This window comes from Lathamus discolor, chromosome 3 (assembly GCF_037157495.1).
Source record: "Lathamus discolor isolate bLatDis1 chromosome 3, bLatDis1.hap1, whole genome shotgun sequence".
Classification (NCBI taxonomy): Eukaryota; Metazoa; Chordata; class Aves; order Psittaciformes; family Psittacidae; genus Lathamus; species Lathamus discolor.
Window position 1 is genome coordinate 56,750,073 of NC_088886.1, and position 23,258 is coordinate 56,773,330.

General features: G+C 39.3%; 1 protein-coding gene across 1 annotated transcript; it reads left to right on the forward strand.

Moving 5' to 3' along the window:
• The first annotated feature begins 347 nt into the window (after positions 1–347).
• On the forward strand, positions 348–11,812 carry DR1 (down-regulator of transcription 1). Its single transcript, XM_065675408.1, has 3 exons — positions 348–1,004; positions 6,098–6,261; positions 9,641–11,812. Exons 1-3 carry the CDS (start codon positions 785–787, stop codon positions 9,785–9,787), a joined length of 531 nt encoding a protein of 176 aa, XP_065531480.1. The 5' UTR covers positions 348–784; the 3' UTR covers positions 9,788–11,812.
• Positions 11,813–23,258: the final 11,446 nt, after the last annotated feature.

Below are 23,258 nucleotides of genomic sequence, written 5' to 3' on the forward strand. Positions count from 1 at the left end.
CTACCAGGACTGCAGGTTTTAACGGGCCTTCCACAAATGCCGTCTGCTGTGGTTCCTTTTGCTCCATAAAACCCTCGCGGTACTGTTAACCGATGAGGCGAAGGCAGCAAACACCACTTCATAGCGGAAGCCTCGCTGAACCCACAGCAAGGCCTGCCGCTCCTCGGTAAACCGCAGGCGAGGCGGCTGCTGCCGCACAGCCGAGTGGGAGGCCTAGACGGGGGGGGGTGACGCGGCGCGCTGCACAGCCCCTCGCCATCGCTGCCGCCGCCCGCACGTGCTGCCGCCAGCCCTTCCGGCCCTCCCGGGGCGGCAGCGCTCAGGCGGCGGAAGCGCGTCTCAGCTTCCGGCGGAAGCGACGTCTCTCGCAGGTCAAGCCCGTAGGCAGACCGTTTCCGCCTCGCGGCCGTCCGCACCACCGGGCCGGGCACTGCTGCCCGCCGCCGCCGGGGGAGCCGGGTCGAGCCGTGCCGTGCTGCGCTGTACAGGGGTGATTTAGCGGCTCGCCTTCCCCGTAGCCGTTCATAAGGCGGCGGCGCCAGCGCCCGCAGGATGTGGCGGAGGCGGCAGTCGCAGGCGCCGCGGCCGAGGGAGCCGTGAGCCCGAGCAGCCCCTTTTCAGCCCCGCTTCTAGCCGGCCCCGCTCGCCCTTCCTCCCTTCTTCCTTCATTCCCTCCCTCCCTCGTCAGCGCCCGCCCCGCCCGCCTCCCACCCCCCCCCCGCGCTGGAGGCCCGCGCGGCGTCTGAGGGGGAGCCCGTGAGCGCGGGAGCCAGCGGCAGCCAGGATGGCCTCGTCGTCGGGTAACGACGACGACCTCACCATCCCTAGGGCTGCCATCAACAAGATGATCAAAGAAACGCTCCCCAACGTCCGCGTGGCCAACGACGCCCGCGAGCTGGTGGTGAACTGCTGCACTGAATTCATCCACCTCATCTCCTCCGAGGCCAACGAGATCTGCAACAAATCGGAGAAGAAAACCATCTCCCCGGAGCATGTCATCCAAGGTAGGCGCTGTGTCCCCCGCAGGTCTGCGGGCTGCGAGCCGCTCCTCTCCGTCCCCGAGCGGCTGCTTCCGCTGTGTTTTGGTTTTCACCTCTGTACAACACAAAAGGCGGGGGAGTCTTGTGAGGGTCCGGAGACAGAGCGTGTCTTGTCAGTCGCGTTGCCAGGGGAGGTTGTCTTTGTGTGGTGAGAGCGGCTGCGGAGCGTGCCCGGGACCAGCCCTCGTCCTGTGCTCCGGGGAAGTCTGTGATGCTCTGGGTGAAGTCACCAAACCCATTCGTCCTTTTCGTACCTGTGAAACGAGGTCAGGCTCAGAACGAGTGATTCTGCACAGTTCTTTCACAGCGTGTTTTAGGATCCTGAATGTGTTAAATGTCTTTCTAATTGGAGGCTGACAAAAGATGCGTGGCTGAGTTTGTGGGGCCCAACCTTTAATCCAGAGTCGTCCTGTCGGATCCTATAAAAAGCAGATTTCTCTAGGGCTATCCTTGTAGTACTGGGTATTTGTATCTGCTGTAAAAAGCCTTTAAACGCGACTGATGCCATCGCATCTGTTGTTGACTTTTTCCCCTTGCCTTCAGTAAAAGGCGAGGTCTGTCTGTGTCTCATTTGCTGTTCTTTAAATTCTCCTACGAACAGAGACTTTCGTTGCTCATCCTTAAGTCTGCAGCAGACATGTTTTGTCAGGAATCATTCACGTTGTTGCTAAAGCAAAAGGTTGTTGATACCAGTGTCTGCTGCAAACAAATTTCTAGCAGTAATAGTGGAAAGTACTGTGCTGTCTAGTGGAGATATCAACAGCAGCATTTACGGTACAGCTGTTTTCAGGACTGTGATGGTATCAAGTTAGTTGAAAAAGTGGGTTTTTTGGTAATTTGTTTTTTGGGGATTATCTGGTTGAACCAACCAAACAAAACGATTCCTTCAGATTGTATCAGCTTGCTCACCACAAGAATTTTAAGTACTTGACTGGATTATGAACAGCAAAGAAAATACGTGCTGTGTATGAACTTTAGTATTAATAAATACATGTAAATCTGGAAGTTCAGCAGCACAACTGCATCACAGAAGCTCAGGATGTAAAGAGTAAAACTTGTGCTTGCATGTGGAAGCATACCTTGGGATGATGCTTCTTAATAGATGGATAGTTTTTTCAAGTGACCCTCATAACATTTGAGCTCAGTTCTTAACACAGGACAAAACATGACCTATTAAGGTTGTGGAATATCATAGAATCGTAAAATAGTTAGGGTTGCAATAATGAATGACAGGTTTTTTTGCCCACTAGTGGTGGTCCTTAGTAAAGATTTTACCTACTTGTGCCCTGGGGTTAGTCTGGATGGTTTTGAAAACAAAACCAAAATATGTGGTTTTGCATATTCGCACTTGGGTGTGCATGTGTCATCAGCAGGTGGTCCCAAACTAAGTATGTTACTGGGCTTTGTGTCCTTGTGTTACAAGATTTTAGAGTTAGGAAGAAGTTCCAAATTAGATCTGTACTTTTTAGTCAAATATTGCTAAGGAAAACTTTTTTGTAATGTTCCAGAGATAGGAGTTGGTTTTGGATTTTCTGTTGTTCTTGTTTTCAGGAAGATGTATGGGCTATTGGCTTCTTCCAGATGCTGGCTAGTTGGCAGGTGATCCCTTTGTTGAGGTAGGAGGGTTTAGATGGCTCATTTTGAAAACAGTGAAAATGTGTATACAGGTGTACTATTTCAGTGTTTTTATCCATCTTCATACATTCTAGATACTTGCAGCTTTGACTGCCTCTTAATATAGCTCTGGATAAGGATGCTAACTAATACCTGATCATCCAGATACCTTGTTCCTTTTGAATGCTTATACCAGTCCCTTTAGAAGTAGGGTGAGGCTAATGGCCTCACACCTGTCCAGTCTAAACAGCGTACTGCCAAGAAGAAACCTTTTGTGCCCTCCCTAGAGCTGGATCTAGCAATTGCTGATACAACTAACTGGGAATCAAGGGAAGAAGCACAGGTTTCTGTCAGATGAGTTTGCTGATCTGATTATTCCTGTAAACAAGAAGTTACTAGATCGGAAGCAAGGACCAGGAAGGGTTTTTCACTGGGAAGGAGGAAGGGGAAAGAGGCACTGCAGTTGGTGACACCCTGCCATTGGACTGCATTAGAGATAGTGTGAAACTGCACTTGGTCACTGTGCTTAAGTGTTTGGCAGCAGTGGTGCTTAAGACACCCTTTCCTTTGCTGCGCTGTTAAAATGATTGTGTGACCATGTGCTGAGCTAGAACTCTTTCCCCTTGCCACTGGGTTATGCTTTAGATAGACTTAAGTCACTGCTGCGTTTCATTGTGTGGTAGCACAAACACTTGACTGGCACAGTGCTGTCAACAGCACAGGGAAAGAAAAGCAGAAGCTTCTTGCATCCCATGAGAGATCTGATTTGGTAGATGTACTCAGACTTTGCCAAGCACTCTCTGCTAGCAATAAAACACAAAGCAGCTTCCCTGGAGAGTGCCGAAAAGCATCAAGGCTGTGTAATCGTCCTAAGTGGAGAGAGTCTTCATGTTTATTGTTGAATCCCACCATCAGGAACCCAGCTGTGAATCTGAGGCTCTAATAAGGAAATGAATATCCTTCCATCCTGGAACAGAAAATAGCCTAATTTGGTAGTTATGTGAGCCATGACAAAGCAGGCTTTTTTACGAGAAATTGAACTTCCATTGAATTCTGAAAATGGTGAGATGTTAAATTGACATTTTAATGGACTTGATTAGTTTGATTACTTGGTCTACACAGATCTGTTGTGCAGTAAGGTAGGCTGTGGATTGATGGCAAATCCTGTAGCTTCTTTTTATGAGCTATTAGGGTACTGACAGTAGCTATGCTAAAACAGCAGTGACTTGCCCCACATTTTAACACTGTGCTGGTATAAAGGGGTTGATATTTATTCTGTGTGTGTGTTCTGTAAAGCCTTGATGTGCTTCAAGAAGATAGTAAGTTTTGTAAGTTGTTTCACAGCCAGCAGAATGTTAATGCACTAGACCTGTGGTGCATGTATGGCTCTTCATAGCTTTATTATGATGAACAGTTGTGCAGATCTGGCTTGATTATGTCACACGCTTTCTTTAAGATTTTGTGTGTGTGCTATACTCAGTACGTAACTGTCCGAGTCCTTTGCATTAATTTACTTTCTTTTAGGGGCCATTTAAAATTTCCTGAAAAACACATCTTGCTGTTGACTGCAGATTGGGCCATTGTTCATTTTCTGATGCAGCAGATTGCCAACCCTAATCACTGAGAATGTTCTTTTGATGAACACCTATGTGTTTTTGCTATGATGGTTTGTGAAGTTAGACTTATAGAGTCTTAAAAGTATTATATTTTTCTTAAAATTTTAAGAGTTCTTAAGATTTTATACTGTGACTAAAAAAGATATTACTTTAGTCTACTGTATATACTATTTACATGTTAAAATTGCGTGAGTTCTTAAATATAGACTGCTTAGAAAACCAGTTCTGGACCATGAGATGTAGATTTGCCTTCTGTCTTCTGAGGCTGGATTAATTGAGTTGCTAAAGGTTTTTGGTAAATCTCTGTCCTGGGTTCATATAAACTGTGGGCTAATTGAACAGTGTCTGTGTGTGGGCTGAGTCTGAACTGGCATATACTGTCTCTGGAGTAATTTCATTATCTCTAAATCAGTCTGTCTTTTAATTTTGTTTTTCTTTAGAAATAGGTATTATGTAAATGCACTTGCCAACTGTTATCTGCTAAAGGAATGGTGGTCCTGCATGACTAGAGAGCTGTACTGTAATAATGCCCTGTTGAAGACAGTGTATTAATTGTCTCCTTGACTACAAGTTGGAAGCTGAAAACCTGGTGAATGCCTTTGGATTATTGTTTAGTTGTATGATAAAATGGCATGTTGCTGTAATTATGCGTAAGAAGATGTTGCTTACAAAATTAATGTTAGAATATAGTTGGAGTTAGTGTAGCCAAGAGCTTGTTTATAACAAGTTGTTGACTGCTGTTGTGCAGTTTATTTTAGTACTGTTTCTTGAATAGCTTGTGATGTAAGGGTGAAATAAAGTAAGATAAAAGCTAAAACAACTATCATTCTGTGAAGGAAACTGATTTATGCAAATACTGGAAATTAACCAGGTGGTTTATTAAACTGAGACTTGAACCTCTTTCTAGTATAATTTGTTTATGTAGTATTTCTAGCATATTCTGTAATAAGTTCCACTTAGGGGTGTGTGTATGTTTGGAGGCATATAGTAGTAACTACATCAGGAAATAGTGTGTACTTTTTGTCACACTTGGTTTTTTATAATCCTTCCTGTTACTTGTGCATTCTTCAGAAAGCCTGTTGTTGCAGGATATAGTTGCATTTCAGATTTCTTTGGGCAGATAAAAGTGCAAGATTTTAGTTTCTGAATATGTTTTCACTTGAAGATGAATAAAATGGTTTCTGTTGAGAAATAAAACATTAAAGAGCTCATACGTAATTCTGTATAACTTCATATACGTAAATGATGCATTTGTAGCTTCTTGGCACTTGAAAGACAAATTTAGATATTAACAGACAAAAGCTAAAATTCGTAGGTCTAAGGTAATATTTCTGTCTAAATGAAGGATCTGTGACCATTTTGCTTCTGCTCTGTTACTGGTTGCTAATTTACCGTCTACTGAAGGCTTACAACAGAACTGGAAAGACAGAATCCCTGGGAGACTAAAGGTTAACAGTTCAGGTAGGGAGGACTACTTAGTTGTATAAATTCTGCTTGATTCTGATGTGTAGAAGATGGGAGAAAAATGCCTTTTGAAGAAGAATGCTTATCTCTAGAAAAATGTATCAGAAAGCCATGCATCCTCTGCAAGTACAGGCTGCTTTGCAGCCTTAATTTTTCTAGCCTGCAAACATGGACCCTTAAATGGCATAGAAGAGACAGGGAATATATCTGTCAGATCTTCTTATGAACACAGATTTCTGTTACCAGATGGATAGACAAGTGATGACTCTTTTTAAAGCGAAGAAATCTCTTAAATGGAGAAATTTATACCTATTATCAAAAACGTTGTAAAAGAAACAGTGTGTTCTCTTTCTTTCTTTCTAGCACTAGAAAGTTTGGGGTTTGGCTCATATATCAGTGAAGTCAAAGAAGTCTTGCAAGAATGCAAAACAGTAGCACTAAAGAGAAGAAAGGCCAGTTCACGCTTGGAGAACCTCGGCATTCCGGAAGAAGAGCTTCTAAGGCAGCAACAGGAATTGTTTGCAAAAGTAAGTGAAGCTTCTATTATACTTCACAAGAAGTGAATACTTGTACTGATGAGGTTGGAATTATTAATGCTGGAGATCTAGTGCCACAAAAAATATGTGCACACCTTAAGAAGTATTCCCTTCCTGTGACATCTGTGATGCTATTGACTTTGGCCTATTTGAATTGGGGGAAGTCAACAAATAAAATTCTGCTAGTTGTTACTTCTGTTATTTGACATACAGCACTTGATATGCAAAACAAATTTTATAAACTAGGTTTAAGAAGCATGGTGGTGTTTCTGCTCTTAGGTATTAGCATTCTACTGGAGAGAATATGTTAGTAATTACTTGGCTGAGGAAATAAAAGAATGGCAGCTGGTGTTACCGGAAATGACCGCTTTTGATGCATCAAAAAGTGAAAGTCTTTTCTGTTTCTGGCCGTCAGTGTACAAATGTTACTTCTTAGGCTTTGAAAGAAACATTAAATTGTTCAAAATTTCTAAGTTGTCCTTTCTCATCTTCCTTTACTCTTGGTGAGACTCTAATTGAGTGAATTCTTGCATAAATTTTTAAAGAGGCAATTCAGGCATAGGAAAAGCATTTTCCTGCAAATACTGTGCAAACAGAGAGACACACACACATTCTCTGTCATCCCAGTCTTCTCCCCTCTCAGCTTTCCTAGACAAATTGGAGGAAGACCTCCAATTTTAAATAACTAAAAGCCAATTTTATTTATGGATATTTCTACACCATCTATTATTCTGTTAGTTTAGCAAGACCATCATTCTGTAAGTGATGTGAAAATTACCTTGGGTTTCTCTTTCCCCTTACCCAAGGCATGAAACTTATTTTCTCCATTTGCTTGCTTAATTTCCTCTGCTGAAAATGCTTGTTCCATCGTGTGTAATGTCTGATCACTGTGTCTTTCTCCCCTCTTCGCTATACTTTTAACTTGCTGAAACAATCAATAGCTTGTTTTTCATATTACAGCATGCCAACTACTTCAATCTTAATTGCATGATGCGTTTTAAGGCATTTAAAATTTCAGCCTACCACACAGCTATTGTCTGTGTGCACTGAACTACTTATGATAAATTTGTTTGTGCCTAACTTTAGTTTGACTGTACTAACATTAGGAAGACTAATATGCTGCTTCTGGATTAAGGGAGGGAGTTGCAAATAATAGTTTAGTACCCTGGTTTTGGCTTTCTTATTTGTTTGAATGACTTAGCATTGTATACCAAATAAAAAAGTAGCAAAAATAAAGTGCGTTAAGGGTAGTACTCTCTACTAAGTAAAAATATAAATGCTGAATCCATGGCCACCCTAAAGCAAGCCACGCTTTATCTAAGGAATGACCCCTTCAGGTATGTTCTTTTTAAATTCTATAATATTGTGCCTTAATGTTTAAATTAAGGCAATGCATCCAAGATTGTATGAATGATATTTTTTATTATTATTATTATTATTCTTGGGAATTTGGATAATTTTTACTTGGTCAGCAATGTCAGTCTCATATCTCAGCAGTACCAACTGTGTTTAGGCTGTTGGAGGTACTGTAATTATTCTTAACAACAGTTACACAAGTGCCTGTTTATTTGTGCCATCTTGTTAATTGTCTGGAACATGCCACTAATACGGACTTCTTGCTGTAGCTTTAAAATACTTGCTGTTAATGTTATGAATGTTTGATGCCTCTAGATTGGATGATTGTAAATATTTGAAGTCGGGAATGGCTTATCCTTTTGTTCATGCAGGTCTGTAAGTTTCTGTGCAAGATGAGGCCCTTAACAGATCTGGGGGTTTTATGAGGCTTCCTCACTAAAGTTTGTCTGTGAGATAAATAAATTAAGTTTGCCAGGTGGTTATAAGACTTTTTCATCAATACAGCTGAATGGTTTGGGGTTTATTGCCTTTCTACCCATTTTTGAATGGCTGATGTAACTATAAATATGACAGTGAGGGTGGGCGCTGACAAAATGATCCATCCAGTGTTAAGTGTTGAGCCTCTGATTCCTGGTGCATGTACGGTGTATCAGTCACCTCCCTGAGTGTACAGTAAACTTAACTGTAGCAGGGTCAATAGGGAACCCTACTGTTACATGTGTATGATAAATATGCCTCTCCTATGTGTACAGATGCTGTTGTCTTCTTTTGTTGGAAACTTTACTATGTCTTAAATTGTTTTTCAACCCTTGTAACTTCACTGCCACTTGAATTTTGAAATACTGGAAAGTCTTCATTGAGAAGAGATTGATACCTCTGCAAAAGTATTTTCTTTTAATGCTAGAACAGACTGAGGAAACATGGCCCTTAAAATAAGGGAAGATTCCTTTTTCATTTGGCCAAGTAGATAAACTGGTTTTGATCACTTTCCAAAGCATCATCTTTTGGCATCTTAAAATTCGTGAAACTGTGAAATTTGTTGATGCTTGGGAAAAAAATAGGAAAATTCAGTGAGTGCAGTGGGATTAGAAAGGGAATCATTGCGATCTTTGTGATGACTTGTAAAAGTAGAAGACTAAAGATTTTTAAATAACTTCTTCACTCAAAATAGAAAATTAACTGAAATTTTAGTTTTCAAAATGGAATGTTCACTCAAAATGGAATGTTCACTCAAAATGGAATGTTCACTCAAAATGGAATGTTCACTCAGACATTGACTCAGAAATAGAAGTTCTAACTTGACCACAATTGACTAGTAAACTGTTGAAATCAACAATAGTTGCTGAAAACCAAGTGAAAATCCTGGATAGGAAAATGAGAGCTCATGTTGTTAGAGCATCTTGTACTTTTCAGTAAAGGACTGTACCTTTCTGTAGCAAAGCCTTCCTCAGTCTGCATACCTGAATTTGAGAAGACCTTGCATTGCTCTGTTTTTCCAAGATTGCTTAGCAAAGGAAGATAATGCCTTCTATGTTTTTTGTAATAATGTGTGCCTTTGTGGTGCAATTGAATGATTTCATAATTGCAAGTTTTAGTATCTGTAATCAACAAAATAGGGCTGTTCTCATCTCTGAAATGTGATTAAATCTTAAGATCCCTTGAAATCAAAGCTTAAAATTTCCATTGCTTTGCCTCACTTAATTTTTCCATTAGGAAGTGGCTAAGCGCAGTCCTTACGATGGACCCTAAGTACACTAGCTTCTGCCTCTTGTTTTTGTCACTGTAAATCCTCCAAATAGAGGCCCCTTCAGAAGGAAGGAAGAATAGAGCTAAACATCTTGGTACAAATACTAAACAAATAATAACACTTCTAGACGTGTTTTTATAAGTAAAATGAATAAAAATTATACAAAAGAAATCTGCAGGTGTGGAGGAAACTGTTTTCTAAGGTAAGGTGCTTTAAAGATTCTTCACAAGCTATGTATGGACTTAACAATTTAATTCATGTCTCTAGGCTAGACAACAGCAAGCAGAACTGGCGCAGCAGGAATGGCTACAGATGCAACAAGCAGCTCAACAGGCACAGCTTGCTGCTGCCTCAGCCAGTGCATCCAATCAGGCAGGATCTTCTCAGGATGAAGACGATGAAGATGACATCTGAAATTCACCAGCTGAATTCGTCTTTGCTAAGAAATACTTTTTCCTGCACAATGAAAACAGTGAAATGAATGCTTACCTGTAAGTTTGTATGCATCATGGACTGGCAGTTGGTATTCTAGGGGTGTCTGCTGTTGTGTGCTGTACATGTATAAACTGTCTCTTTTTGAACTCTTGAAGATTTAAGGTTCAGTATCATATCAACTTTGGATTTTTAATGGTGTATATGGAAATTTTAGATAGCATTGCGTCATTTATTTGATCAATAAACAGTGTTACAATAAATGAGTTTATAAAGTATAGTGAGATTTATACAAAAAGCTCTAAATCCACATTTGAATTTCTTCCCTTTTAACTAAACTATAAAATCTTACTTAGAATTTTTAACTGTTTTGGGGGGTGGGGGGAGTGGTACAGTAGCCGATAACCTCTTAATGGGAAAAAAAGCAGAGTTCAGCAGAGTAAAGTCTGAATTCTTACTTTTTAAAATGAGGATGTATATGGCAATAAATATTATATATGCTCAAATACCACACTTGTTAAAATTTGAAAATGATACATTTTCACCAAGTTATGAAAAGGTATGTTTAATAGGAGTTGTACAAATTCAGTCATTTTTTTGTATAGGGGTGGAAAAAAATAAACCCGTGGTTTTATTATGACATCCTTTGACAGTCCTAACTGAGTATTTCACTTCAAAGACTGGTTTGAAGAACTAACTCTTCTATTATTTCACTCCAGTTTAATGTTAACTGTTGTTGATGGTATTTTGTAGTCCAGAGCTATTCATATTGTTGAAATGTAAAGCTGGAACTTGGCAAAACAAAATGGGTTTAGTTCCACTGATGTAACTGGGAATGATTTAAATATTCAAGCCTAAGATGGCAAAAGCCGAAGCTAAGAGCATGCCTACTATAAAAGAGGGAATTTATTTAACCTTGATTAGTCATTGTTGTCAGCGTAACGCTAACATTCTCCAGACTAGATTGCCACTGGATTACTAAAATACCTTGTTGAAAGATAACCTTTTTTGCCTTCAAATTGGTTCATAGGTAAGTCCAGGTTTTTGATTAAACTGTTCCCCGAGAGTGATCAACAATACATGGAACAGAAATGATGTAGTAGTCCTTTTGATAGTTGATTTGAAGCTTCTGTTGATTAATGGATGAGCAGCTGTTCTTTGTGTTGGAATAAAGCACAGTAGTGTCCGTTGCTGAGTTTTAATGTGTTACTTGAAGTAATACTGGCATATCTTCTGGTACACTAATCTGAGCAGACTAGAAAAGCCACTTGCATGCTGCTGTAGATGATCCCATACCTCTCTAACGATGTGGATTGTTTCATTAACTGGTGTCCTCAGCAAGTTTGCTCTAGTTAGAATTCTTGAGGAGGGCTGCAGCAGTCTGTTTACATAAGAATGCAAACAGAAAATGATGTGCCCATTTTTGCATGGAGATCTGAACAAAGTACAATTGGCATATTTGCATCTCAGTCACATAGTGACTTCTGGTTTAAATTGGAGATAGATAGAATTGCATATTGTATAAACGTGAACACTTCCTTAAATGCATTAATGCAGTGGAAACTCAGAAAAGTATTGGTTTGAATGCTTATGTTTAAACAGGAAAAACAAAACAAAAAACCTTTCATGGCTACTATATGAAATGCATTTGGCAAGGTTCATCTGAGGAAGTGGTTTTCTGTAAAGGTTTAAGTACCAAAGGTAGAAAATCTAGTCTAGTGATACAATGTTGATGTGCAGTGTTGGCTTTTCTAACTTGTACTGTAACACCTTCACACTTTCTATTTTAAATGAGTCTTTTCCTTTTAAATACTACTAGATATATTTTCACACCTTTCTTTTCTGATGCAGAATTCAGGTTAACATTTTACTGCATCTGGTATGTATGGTGTAATATGTTTGGATCCTCGTGACCTTTCTTTTGGACATTCTTGTGCTTTTTCATATGCTGTATTCTTCAAGCAATAAAATTCTGATGTGTTTTTATAAAATTGCTTTTATATTTAATGAATAGTCTGTCTTCATTGTGTTTATAAAGAAAACTGTCAAGATTACCTGAACTCAGCTGTTACTTAGACCCACTGAAAACTTCTTGTGACCAAAGTCTTTACGACCCAAGTGCTGTGGGATGGCATTGCTGTTCACTGGGGTTCATGCTTGCAAACAAAATTTCTGGGCTTGACCTGTCCTCTGTCCTCTTGGGATTTGCATTTTGTATCTATGCATTTTCAGAACCTGACCTTCTCAACTTGAAAAGTTGGACAAAGCTGCTGTAGACCACGTGTAACTTACTGAAATAGTTTCACAAAGTGAAAGACCCCAGTCAGAGGGTGTGGAAATAAAGAGTATTTGGTAGTCTCCTGTTGAATTAATGTCACGTAGATAGTCTCATTCAAAGACTACTTATTCAGCCATTCCACCCCAAGTATGAGGGGTAAACAGGGGGAGAATCTTCACTGATCTTTCAACAAACTACAAGTCTTGTATTACTTTCCTACCATGTACCAGCTGTTCAGTGAAGACAAGAGATTTCTGAACTTGTGCTACCACTGGGGTTGTTTTTTGGTACACCAGATACATAGAGTGTAAAGTTTGGTTAGTGACCTGTGTTGTTACTTTGTCTTGAAAGAAACATACATAAGGATGTGTTTGTTTCTTAACTATTGAGTGGGTGAGCTTATCTGTCGATTTTTCATAGTTACTTTGACAGTCTGTTTCAGGGTGCTTTCATTAAGTGACTTTATTGCAAAGCCTTTCTTTTCTGTTGCTTTAATAAAGTGCATGTATGCATGACATTGTGGATACTGAATATAGTTGTATTTACTTTTTTTTACTACACTGAGATGCTTTTAAAGGAAGGATTCTGAATATCAAATACATAAATTGGTATTAGAATTTCTGTATTTAAAAGCATCTAGTTGAATTTGGTATTGAAAGACTGGAAAGGAATACCTGCAAGAATGGAAAAAGTCTGAAAGCCACACTTACAAATGGTGCTGTTAAGATTTTGTTAAGGTACCTCCGTTGATGAGGACTCTGTGTAGCAATGCCTATGCTGATCTGGGAATGATTTTGAAACGGTGCCAAGTCAAAGGCATAAAGTGATTTAATGATTGATGTGAACAGCAAAACCCTAACTCGAGTGTACACCTCATTTTAGCCTTCCAGTGCTGTGTTGCGATTTCACGTAAACCATGCACAAAACAAAAGAGGAGGGAGGAGTGTGATATGAAAGATTGAGTGCTGGGGTTAAATTTACTTTCAGTATTACACTATTAATCTAAGATGGAGAAGTTTTACTTTGCAGCTTACACAATGGGAGCACGTCAGTGGGATACTGGCCAGTGTTGAGGTTGATTTTGCTTATAGATAAATCAGACAGGCTAGCTCTTTTGATCCCTGGGGCTTGCTGAAAGCCTACTCTGTGAATGTGCCACCTGTGAGTCGAGTATGCTGGGTATAAATGATGAAAAGGAGTCAGTGAGGCTCAGCATACACCAGTTAAGGTTTGCTGGCAATCGGGAATGACAGATCCACTTCCAAAAGATGTTTGTGCTTACTTTGACTAATCTTTCTTTTTTTTTTTTTTATTTTTTTTTTATGTTCCACACAATCATAGCCACAAAAATCAGAAATTTTGAGAATATAATGATGGTACTACAAGTAGTTACCCCAGTTCTTGGCTGAATGGGGCACCAAATATGCTAGAGTATGTGCATTCCTGGAAAAAAACAAATCCAGTGAATGCTTGAATTGGAGGCTGTTCTTTGCTGTGGTACTCTGCTATAATGCAACTGAGCCAGTACTTGGGGAGTGGAGGTTTTGCAGCAATATGATTAGATAGTGAAAGCAATTGGATGTGCCACATTCCATGCACCAATCACTCATAAATCAAGTAAGTGTGGGTTTTGCTGTGTGGATCAGTGTAGCATAAATAAACTCCAATAACCAAGGGTAGAAGTATGTAGCAGATGATACTCCTGAATGTGTTGGGGAAGGGGATGTTTGATTTTTAATTCATCATGGCTGTGATTTATTGTCATGTCAATTACAGGGATACAACATGAAGGCTTCTATCCCAAATGTTCAAGTAAGGATTGACAGTACTGCTACAACCTGGGCTTTTTTCCTCACTTTTAAATGTAAACAGCTACTGCACTTTTATGTATCTGGGGTGAAGATTTTAAAGAGGCATAGTAAATTATGTAAAGATTACCTATCATTTCCAGGCTGAATGTTATGTGGTTAATTTTTGTAATACTTTTGAGATGGTTTCTTCCTTGTTTCAAAGTAATTGATTTATCTCTTTTAGCCCCCATGTAGGTTAACTAGTGTTTTTACATAGTGTAAGTCTGACTTCCACACTCACTTCAGAAGGAATTAGTATGGGTTTGGTATTAGTTCAATACTGTTACTAGTGAGTAATCAAGCTTTTATATCTTCAAAGCATCATACAAGCATTAATTAGGGGTAGGCAATGTTATACTGCCTAGTGTAATAATGTTGGTATTTGAACAGTCCTTGCTGTGCTTTGAAGCTAACACTTTCACATGCTCTAGAACAAAAAGGTGGTGCACTGTGTAGAGGAAAAAGATGTTATCCTAATGTCAGACTTCATGGAGGGGTGACTCATATAGAGAGCAAGTAATTGGGAAAACAAAACAGACTTGTTATAGAAGTCATTGCCAGAGATGAAATAAGTTATTTGTAACAGTGCAGAGCTTGGGATTGCTGGTTATGGGCTTGGGCTTGGTTTCATTAATGTTATGTTCAAATTTCATTCTGTTAACTACAGAGTGAAAAACCACAGCTGTATTAGAAATCAAATTCTATGTCCTTTTTGTTTCTGGGATGAATTTGTATTCTCTGCTAGGCAGCAGCATAACCCATGGAAGAGGCAGTGCAGTGTTAGTAATGCAAAAGCTAACTGGTACATCTTTGCATGCAGAGATAATTATTTTCCAGGCAGGTAAAATAGAAATCTTAAATACAGACAGTTCCTTCTCAGAAATGTACTTACATGAATCTTCCATATTCTCTGATGGTATTTCATATTCTATACCTGTGGTAGTTTGTCTGGATTGCTGGTTTAATTGTATGCAGTTAAATTCATTGCCCTTAAACAACTTTTCTTGTTTTCAGTATGTTCTTATGTTTAGAAACTTGAACCTGTTAGAAACATGTTTTCATTTCTACAAAAGTCTTACAGTTTGAGATGCTTACAAAATGGTTTTAAGAATATAGGTCTAAATAAAATTTAAAACTAAGGCTTTAAACAAATGAAATCAGCTTATCTTAATGTTTTATATCATTAAAATGAAATGGGTAATTTTTGATACATGTGAAAAAGGTATTTGTTCAGACTGAAGAATGTGAAAACATGGGCCTAAACTGTCTGTCACTGCTCTTAGTGAGTTATCTTCTCCAAAATGTTGGAAAAGTTATTTTACCTATTTAAAAAGCGTAAATTGATGTTCATCAATTGGAGATCATCTAGTTCCAACCCCCCTGCCATGGGCAGGGACACCTCACACTAAACCATCCCACCCAAGGCTACGTCCAACCTGGCCTTGAACACCGCCAGGGGTGGAGCACTCACAACCTCTCTGGGCAACCCATTCCAGTGCCTCACACCCTAACAGGAAAGAATTTCTTCCTGATATCCTTATATCCTGTATTCCTTATATAGTAGCAGATAAGCTTGGAGGGCATTTAATTGTGATTTTGCTCTAATAATGAGAATTGGATGCTGCCCTAAACTGAAATCTCTGGTATTGATTGCGTATTTTAGAAGCTTCTCCTTCATGAACACAGAATAAAGCTGCTGAATGCTCAAAAGGATTTTCTTTTTTTTCCCCGTAATGTATTTGTGTTCAGATTTATTTTTGTCACCTGCCTCAGTGGTGTATGTGTTCCAACCCAGAAGGACACTTGAGTCTTCAAACTCAGGTGCTGAAAACGGTGCCATTATTTAGCATTAGAAGAGGTCATAGGAAATGGTGACTAGCTTCTTTTCGGAGACAAAGGCAGCAGCAGCACAACTGAACCCTCATATTCTGTGCATTTCATGTTCAACTGGGGAGATCTGGACATGAGGAGAACACTAGAGTAGGTAGTGGTAAATCCAATGGGAAAAAGCCCTGGCTTCTAGAAGACGAGTGTGTTAGGGAGGGAAGAGTTGAGAAATTATGTATATTGTTACCTTCGCATCTCACCCTTTCTCAAAGGGAGAGACTTACTAGGATTCACTTGGCTACTTCCTAGATTTTATCTGCCTTCGAAGCCCAAAGAACTGGTCTTAAAACTTAGTTAAATAGGTCTCCAAAATTGCGATATCACAGAAATAAACTTCCTTTGTATACAAGTGATTTCTTTGTTTCTTTGGAATTAACTTGAAAATTTAGTTTTGCTAAGCTTTCGGTAACTTGGAAACTTAAGTTTGTCTCTGATCAGAATCTCACTTGGAACAAATAAGAATGATAAATGGGATTGTGGCTATCAGTGTGAGAGGGAGACACAGTAAGGTAATTGATTTGCTTAGTCGGATATCTATTCTATGCACATTGTTACCATTCTCATTGCTGATTTATTTAGCAATTCCTGTTCTTCTAAATTGATGATTAGTGGGAGGGAGAGACTTATCTTGGGTATGTGAATTACTCTTGAGTTTCCTTCAAGACTGTGATCCTTTGACAGCTTTTTCATGCACAAGTGTGGTTTCTGCAATGTGGATGTCCACTTTCTCATGAGGATTAAAAATAATAGGGGAAGGACACATGAAATTAAACCACAGAGGTGAAATCCTTTAAAGGAGAGAAGTCAGGCCCTGCAGTTGTATGGAAGGTAGGACAATCGAGGGATCCTTGGCTGCTTCGGGTGCAAGTAAGTGTAACTCATACCTCACCCACTGAAATAAGATCTGATTGATTACAGCAGAAACGTGTTGGTATTGTTACACTGCTTGTTCTTTCCCTTGCCAGCAGGCGGCTGTCACGGTCAGAAAACGGGTTTCGGCTGGGTGTGTTGTAACTACTGATACCTGTTAACTGAACCTTACAGTCTGTTGTAATGGAAAACCGGTTGATGAATTGTCACAACTCCTTTAATGAGATTAGCCAGTAACCCAGGATAATGATCACGTTCAAGTGTTAAGGCAGATTTTGCACAACTGCATGTACATTTGTGTTTCTGATCAAAATTCAGTCAGATGATAGTAAAATACTTTAAGTCTGAAAATGGGTGGTGCTGATCCTTAGCCACACATTCATCCACTATTCATTTTGTTACAGCTTGAATTAATACCATGACAGACTCTCCATCTTTCAATATTGGTACACTATGTCAACCCATACACTGTGCTTGAAAGCTGCTAAGTAATCAATGCAGAAAGCAGTTACTATTCAAGTCTGTGGTTATTATCTTAAAACTAATCATCTTTATGCCTGTAGATAATACAGTTATTAAAAGTGGTGGCTATTGGAATTCACCATAGTTGTACGTAACTGCATATTGGATACAGCTCTATGTTCTTTTAATTTAAGGAAATGTGCATGGATGGGCTTGGTGGGAGAACAGAGAATACTGGTTAGGTGAACCGGAGATATCAGAAATTAAAGAAGCAAACCCTTGGTGTTTATGGTTACGTTTTGATATAATTCTGAAAGTATGTGCAAGGAAAGCAGGTGGATTCATAGTATTCAAGCAGATAGAGTTAAAAAGAATCTTTTGATATGATTTATGGGTCTTCCTTGATATTTTGTAATTGTTGAGGCTACAGCTTGGGATGCAGTTGTATATTATGAAAAAGATATGCTGAGTTACCATGTGATAGTCTTGCTTCATGGGGGAAAAAGCAAATTTCTGTGAAATAAGAGCTTGTTGGTACTTATAATGTTGATAGTTGATGCTGATTGACACCACATTTCTTCTGCTACATATGGCATGGAAAGATGTGCTCTTGGCTATAGTACAAGCAAAAAGAGTGAATACAGGATATTTCATACAAGCAGATGGAAGTTCTCATTTTCCTCCTCTAAGCTGGTTTAAGTAACCTTTCAGTTCTGCTATCCAGTCACTGGTGATGTCTTTCTGTTTTGCTTGCTGAGACGAGAGAAGAAGAAGAAGAAACATACCTTTCTCTTCCTGTATGAAATGTGTTTCAGTACAGACTGGAAAGATGGGGGGGTACCATTCTTACCACAAAAATTCACAGATAGGAGAAAAAATTAGAACACACTAATCAGTGGCAGAGGCTGTGGTATGTGCAGTTTTGCTTCTGCCTGGAAGCAGAGGTGGTGTGGTGTAACTAATACAGTTTCCTGCTTTATAAATAAATAAATCCAAAAAAATCAGCACTCACAGTAAAACCGTGAGTTTATTTTGCCTAACAGTTGAAACAGGAACCCAGTGGAAGTAAGCCTCTAGTCAGATGCGCTGATACAAACCCTTTGCCTGCTGCTGGTGATGGTTAAATAGCCAGCCTGTAGGTGACAGAGGAAGTCTGTGGAGAAGATGGCACAATCTGAAGTGTGAAGACACCTATTCTTCTGTCTCGAACTATTTCCTGAGCTGTAAAGTAATGATTACATCATGTGGAAGCCTTAGAAACATCAGTATTTTTTAAAATTAGAGCACTTAAAGTGCTGGTGATGGGAGAAATACATGTGTAAAAGGGGGGAGGGACCAAAATTCTTTTGGTTTTGAAGCAAAAAGAGGTAATACTTATGGGGTTTGGAACACTTCATTTTCTTTGTGGAGTAAAAGTCCAATTTTAATATGATGGAGAGACTGCTGGCTAGAGGAGAAAAGGATTAATGGCACCTCACGCTGAGAAAGAGATATTTGGAAGTAATTTGTTAGGTCCTGCTGATTTTTGTGGCAATGGAAAGCTAAGCTGCTTTGCTCTTTAGAAAGCGTGCCCACAGGGAGTGCCAGACAGCTTTTCTGCCACTCCACATTAATCACACAGACTTGTTCTGGCAGGATAATATCCATAGGTACGCTTGTAAACTCAAATTCTGTTGAGAAGTGAACAGAATTAGCAAAGTACATAACTGTTGTAATCACTGCAATGATGTGGATTCAGTCTAAAAATAAAGTCAGGCAGCTTTCTGTTTAAAGCCTGCCTTAATTAGTCAGTGATGGGCAAAACAGTTAAATGTAACAATAACTTTTCTAAGCTAAAAATAAGTTGTCATCGTCTTCCATAAAATGGTAATGATTTCCAAGGGTACCGTAACAATCCAGTCTATCACAAAGCCTTTGCTGTGTGTCAAAATTACTTAAATATGTCTTTTATGTGTTCTTGAGCCTCTTTAGTGAGACTTTTTTATTGTATTGGTTTGATTCCCAGCACCACCACCCTGAGACTGACATTTTTAAGGATGTGACTAAAAGAATAAAAATATTTTTTTTTAATAAATATTTAAATAAACATTGTACCATCATGAACGGTAATACTTTAATTACTTCTAGGCTTTAGGCCAGTTATAATCTCTGATAACTGAAGCAATGTCAAATTTGTAAGTGATTAATTATAACATTTCCAGCAATATCCTGCAGAGATGCAGTAGACTCTTCCCCTCATCTTACAGCTAGGTCATTTCACATCCTGAACTGCCTAACTGGAGGAGAGCACAGCTCAGGATATACATGGGATCTCCGAAAGCAAGAATGTACTTAAGCAAGGAAAGGGCCTAATGGTGGCTGATGTCAGACTTCTTGCTAAGCTAAATGGTAAGTGTTATGCTGCTAAGACTTCTGTTTTATTTTTAATGAGTTAAAATTTTATATATTTATATATATATATTTGGTCTTAATATATTGCTTATGAATTCCAGGTTCCGTGGTAATTTAGGTAAGTGCTTTTCAACTAACTTACTATCAGTTACCTTTGTAGTTTCTTCTTGTAATGAGCTATGATCTTCTCTACTGAAGAAGAGGCAGCTCCTACTTTAAAGGTGAAATGCACATCTCTATGTACATACCTGATACATACATACACACACATATATATATATATATATATATATATATATAAACACACTTCTGGGTTTGGAGGAAGTACAGGTAGAAAGCAAACCAAAAATCAGAAACCAATCTTGAAAACAGTCGTGCCCACATTTCAATTCAAATGCTAATAATGCCACTGAAATCTGTTGGCAAGAAATAGGATTTGCACTGTTTTTTTTTTTTTTTAATCCTGCAATATGAAAGCTGTATAAAAGGCATTATGAAGGTTTTTATCCTATATCACACAGATTTTAAAAGGTTACATCAGGGTTTTTTAAAGTTGTACTATGTCCCGATTAGATGATGAAATACTTACTGCCTTTCCAGGAATATTGGAAGCAGTCATTCCTCCATTTCCCTATAGTGTATATACATTGTCCAACTCTCCCAAATCTCTTTCATTTACTTTACCTGAAGAAGCAATGGCTATCAGCACTATCTCAGATAATTGTGAACTGTATTCTCTGAGTCAGGATTTGTACTAATTCTCTAGCAGTGTTGTACAATGGAAGGTCCAAGATCTGAGCTAGTTGTGAATGAACCAATATGGCTAAATGGCTCATCATGCTTCCATGCAGAAACACTTAGGCGGGGTCCCAGAAACACTGTGCTAATGTATACAGCTTCTGGCCTAATCAGCCTTACTTCCCAAGTCTAATTGTTAACCTCTGAATGTGAATAATTAGCCAGACTGCAGTAGTGCTCTAATGCAACGATACAGTTTCCTATTCCGGTGCTAGCTAGTTCAAAGCCAGTTCAGTAATATCATTTGATTGCTCCTCTTTATAGCCTGCATATGCTATTAAAAGGTAGGTATAGCCCAAAGGCTGCTTGCTAACACCTGTCCTGTTTTACATGGTATTTTGAAGCAACCTCTCAACTGGTTCTGGAGGTTGTGGAGTTACCCAGTCCTTCTGCAACATTGTTCAGTTCCTGATGTTTGCTTTACCCTAGGGCTTGTGAAGATCTTTCCTGAAGAGAGCTGCATGGAAAGAAGGAATCCTGTTTGTCCTGGGAAGACCTCTCATTAACTAGAATTAGGCTTTTTAAGCATTACTGAGAAGCTAAGTACTGTATTTATGTACCTGTGATACAGGCTGCAGTTTCCTTCTCCTAAAATGGCTAGAGATCGCCATAAAACATTAAATTTTGCTATATTGCTCTGAACCGAAAACAAATCCTGACATGTTGACAATATTGGCCTTGCACATATTGCAGAAATTGGAGTAATTAGTTAATTTTTAAATTACTGTTATGTGAAAGAACCCGAGGGTTCAGGTATCAATCAGCCAACCACAAATAAATATGTATTGTATGTTGAAACTCTCTTGCTGTATGTTTCATGCAAGGAAAGGCCAGTATTTCAAATCTGAGTGCCAAGTGTCTGGCTTTCAAAACTTCTGGATCCATAAATCTAGAATTTAGGATCAATTTTCCAGTAGATTAATTTTCAGTGCTCTATTGGGCTTCTAAGTTTCAAAGTTCTAACTCAAAAGTTAATTTTTTAGGGTTCATTTTTAGGTATCTAAGATGAAGCAATTGGAGAGATGAGGTTTTCTGAAGCAGTTGGAAAGGTCCTGGCTCTCCTGAAGCCAGTAGCGAATTGCTAAATCATTTGAATGGTCAGGACTCTCACCCTTGGTGTTTAAAGGTTCAATGTACATCTGTTTCTCAAAATTATGCTTTAAAAAAAAAGACAAATCAGGCCTCCAAAAGCTGCCCAGATCATTGGTGCAAACCTTTGTTAGGACACAGTAGAATGTAGATTAATGTGCGATTAAAGATTTTGAAACTCCTGTTTCTAAAATGATATGCAGCAAGTTACAGCATAGGTATTCATTTAAGAGAGCATATAAAATGAGAAATCTTATATGCATATAAAAAGGCTATGAAATGAGAAAATTGTTTTAATTTTTTTCTAATTATGTTTTGAACCAGGTTATCTCATTATATGATATGATAATGTTTTTTGAAGAATCATATAAAGGTATGTGGTGAATTGGTAGCTTATGTAAAACATCAACTGAAGTCTACAGCAGTTAATGGAAATTATTTTTCCTAATCCTGAAAGGCACGTTCAGTTGAGTGGCTTCAAATACATGCTTATTCATCATTTTTATAATTTATTAATTTCTGCTTCATTACCTGAATCCTCAACATGTGTTCTGCTTGAATATTATCATAGAATCACAACATGGTTTGGGTTGGAAAGGACTTTAACATCATCTAGTTCCCATCCCCAGCCACAGGCAGGGACACCTCACACTAGACCATGTCCCCCAAGGCTCTGTCCAACCTGGCCTTGAACACTGTCAGGGATGGAGCATTTACCACTTCCTTGGGCAACCAAGTCCAGTGCCTCACCACCCTTACGGTAAAGAATTTTTTCCTTATATCCAATCTAAACTTCCTCTGTTTAAGTTTTAACCCATTACCCCTTGTCCTGTCACCACAGTCCCTGACAAAGAGTCCCTCCCCAGCATCCCTACAGGCCCCCTTCAGGTACTGGAAGGCTGCTATGAGGTCTCCACGCAGCCTTCTCTTCTCCAGGCTGAAGAGCCCCAACTTTCTCAGCCTGTCTTCATACGGGAGGTGCTCAAGTCCCCTGATCATCCTCGTGGCCCTCCTCTGGACTTGTTCCAGCAGTTCCATGTCCTTTTTATGTTGAGGACACCAGAACTGCACACAATACTCCAGGTGAGGTCTCATGAGAGCAGAGTAGAGGGGCAGGATCACCTCCTTCAACCTGCTGGTCACGCTCCTTTTGATGCAGCCCGGGATACGGTTGGCTTTCTGGGCTGCGAGCGCACACTGAAGCCGGCTCATGTTAAGCTTTCTGTCGTGCATGCAGTCTGCAAACTGAGTTGATGTGTCAGAGGTCAATAAAGTGTGCCCAAGTGTGGAACTTAATCTTCAGACTCTAAAATTTAGGGGTTTATGACCACTGGCTTGCTAAAACATACATGTGGCTACCACAGCCGTGGCACACATTAATTTTGTGGATGCCCACAGAACCTAAGTGCATTTCTTATGTAACATGACTAGTTTAAACATTTCTCTCCAGAAATTACATGGCTGATCTGTGATCTCATCTGCTTATTTTGATACATTCTAATTCAGTAATTCCGTATCTGTCTAGAAGAACTTGCATTTCCCTTTCATATGGAAAATAGGACTAAGTTTAGTGTGATGGAAAGGAACATTACCTGAAAGGTGACTTGGAAATGAAAAAATTAGTGGATTTAAGTAATTTTTGTTTCATGGAGACTTAAGAAATCAGTGTTTCCACTGAGGTTTTATTGTAGCCAAAGGTATTTTAAGTAAGAATGAGGGGAAAATCAAGGAGCTGATGTTGTGAGAGGAAAAATTTGGGTGGCTTTGCTTCATAACAGACACTTCGGTGGAAAAAGTCTTATTTTACGAGGAGTTAACACCCCTCCCT

What these genes read in the sequence shown, in the direction of transcription:
- DR1 (XM_065675408.1), top strand. Translation starts at nt 785, where the DNA reads ATGGCCTCGTCGTCGGGTAACGACGACGACCTCACCATCCCTAGGGCT. An exon ending in CCCGGAGCATGTCATCCAAG is followed by an intron (nt 1,005 to 6,097) that starts GTAGGCGCTGTG and finishes CTTTCTTTCTAG; the next exon opens with CACTAGAAAGTTTGGGGTTT. An exon ending in AACAGGAATTGTTTGCAAAA is followed by an intron (nt 6,262 to 9,640) that starts GTAAGTGAAGCT and finishes TCATGTCTCTAG; the next exon opens with GCTAGACAACAGCAAGCAGA.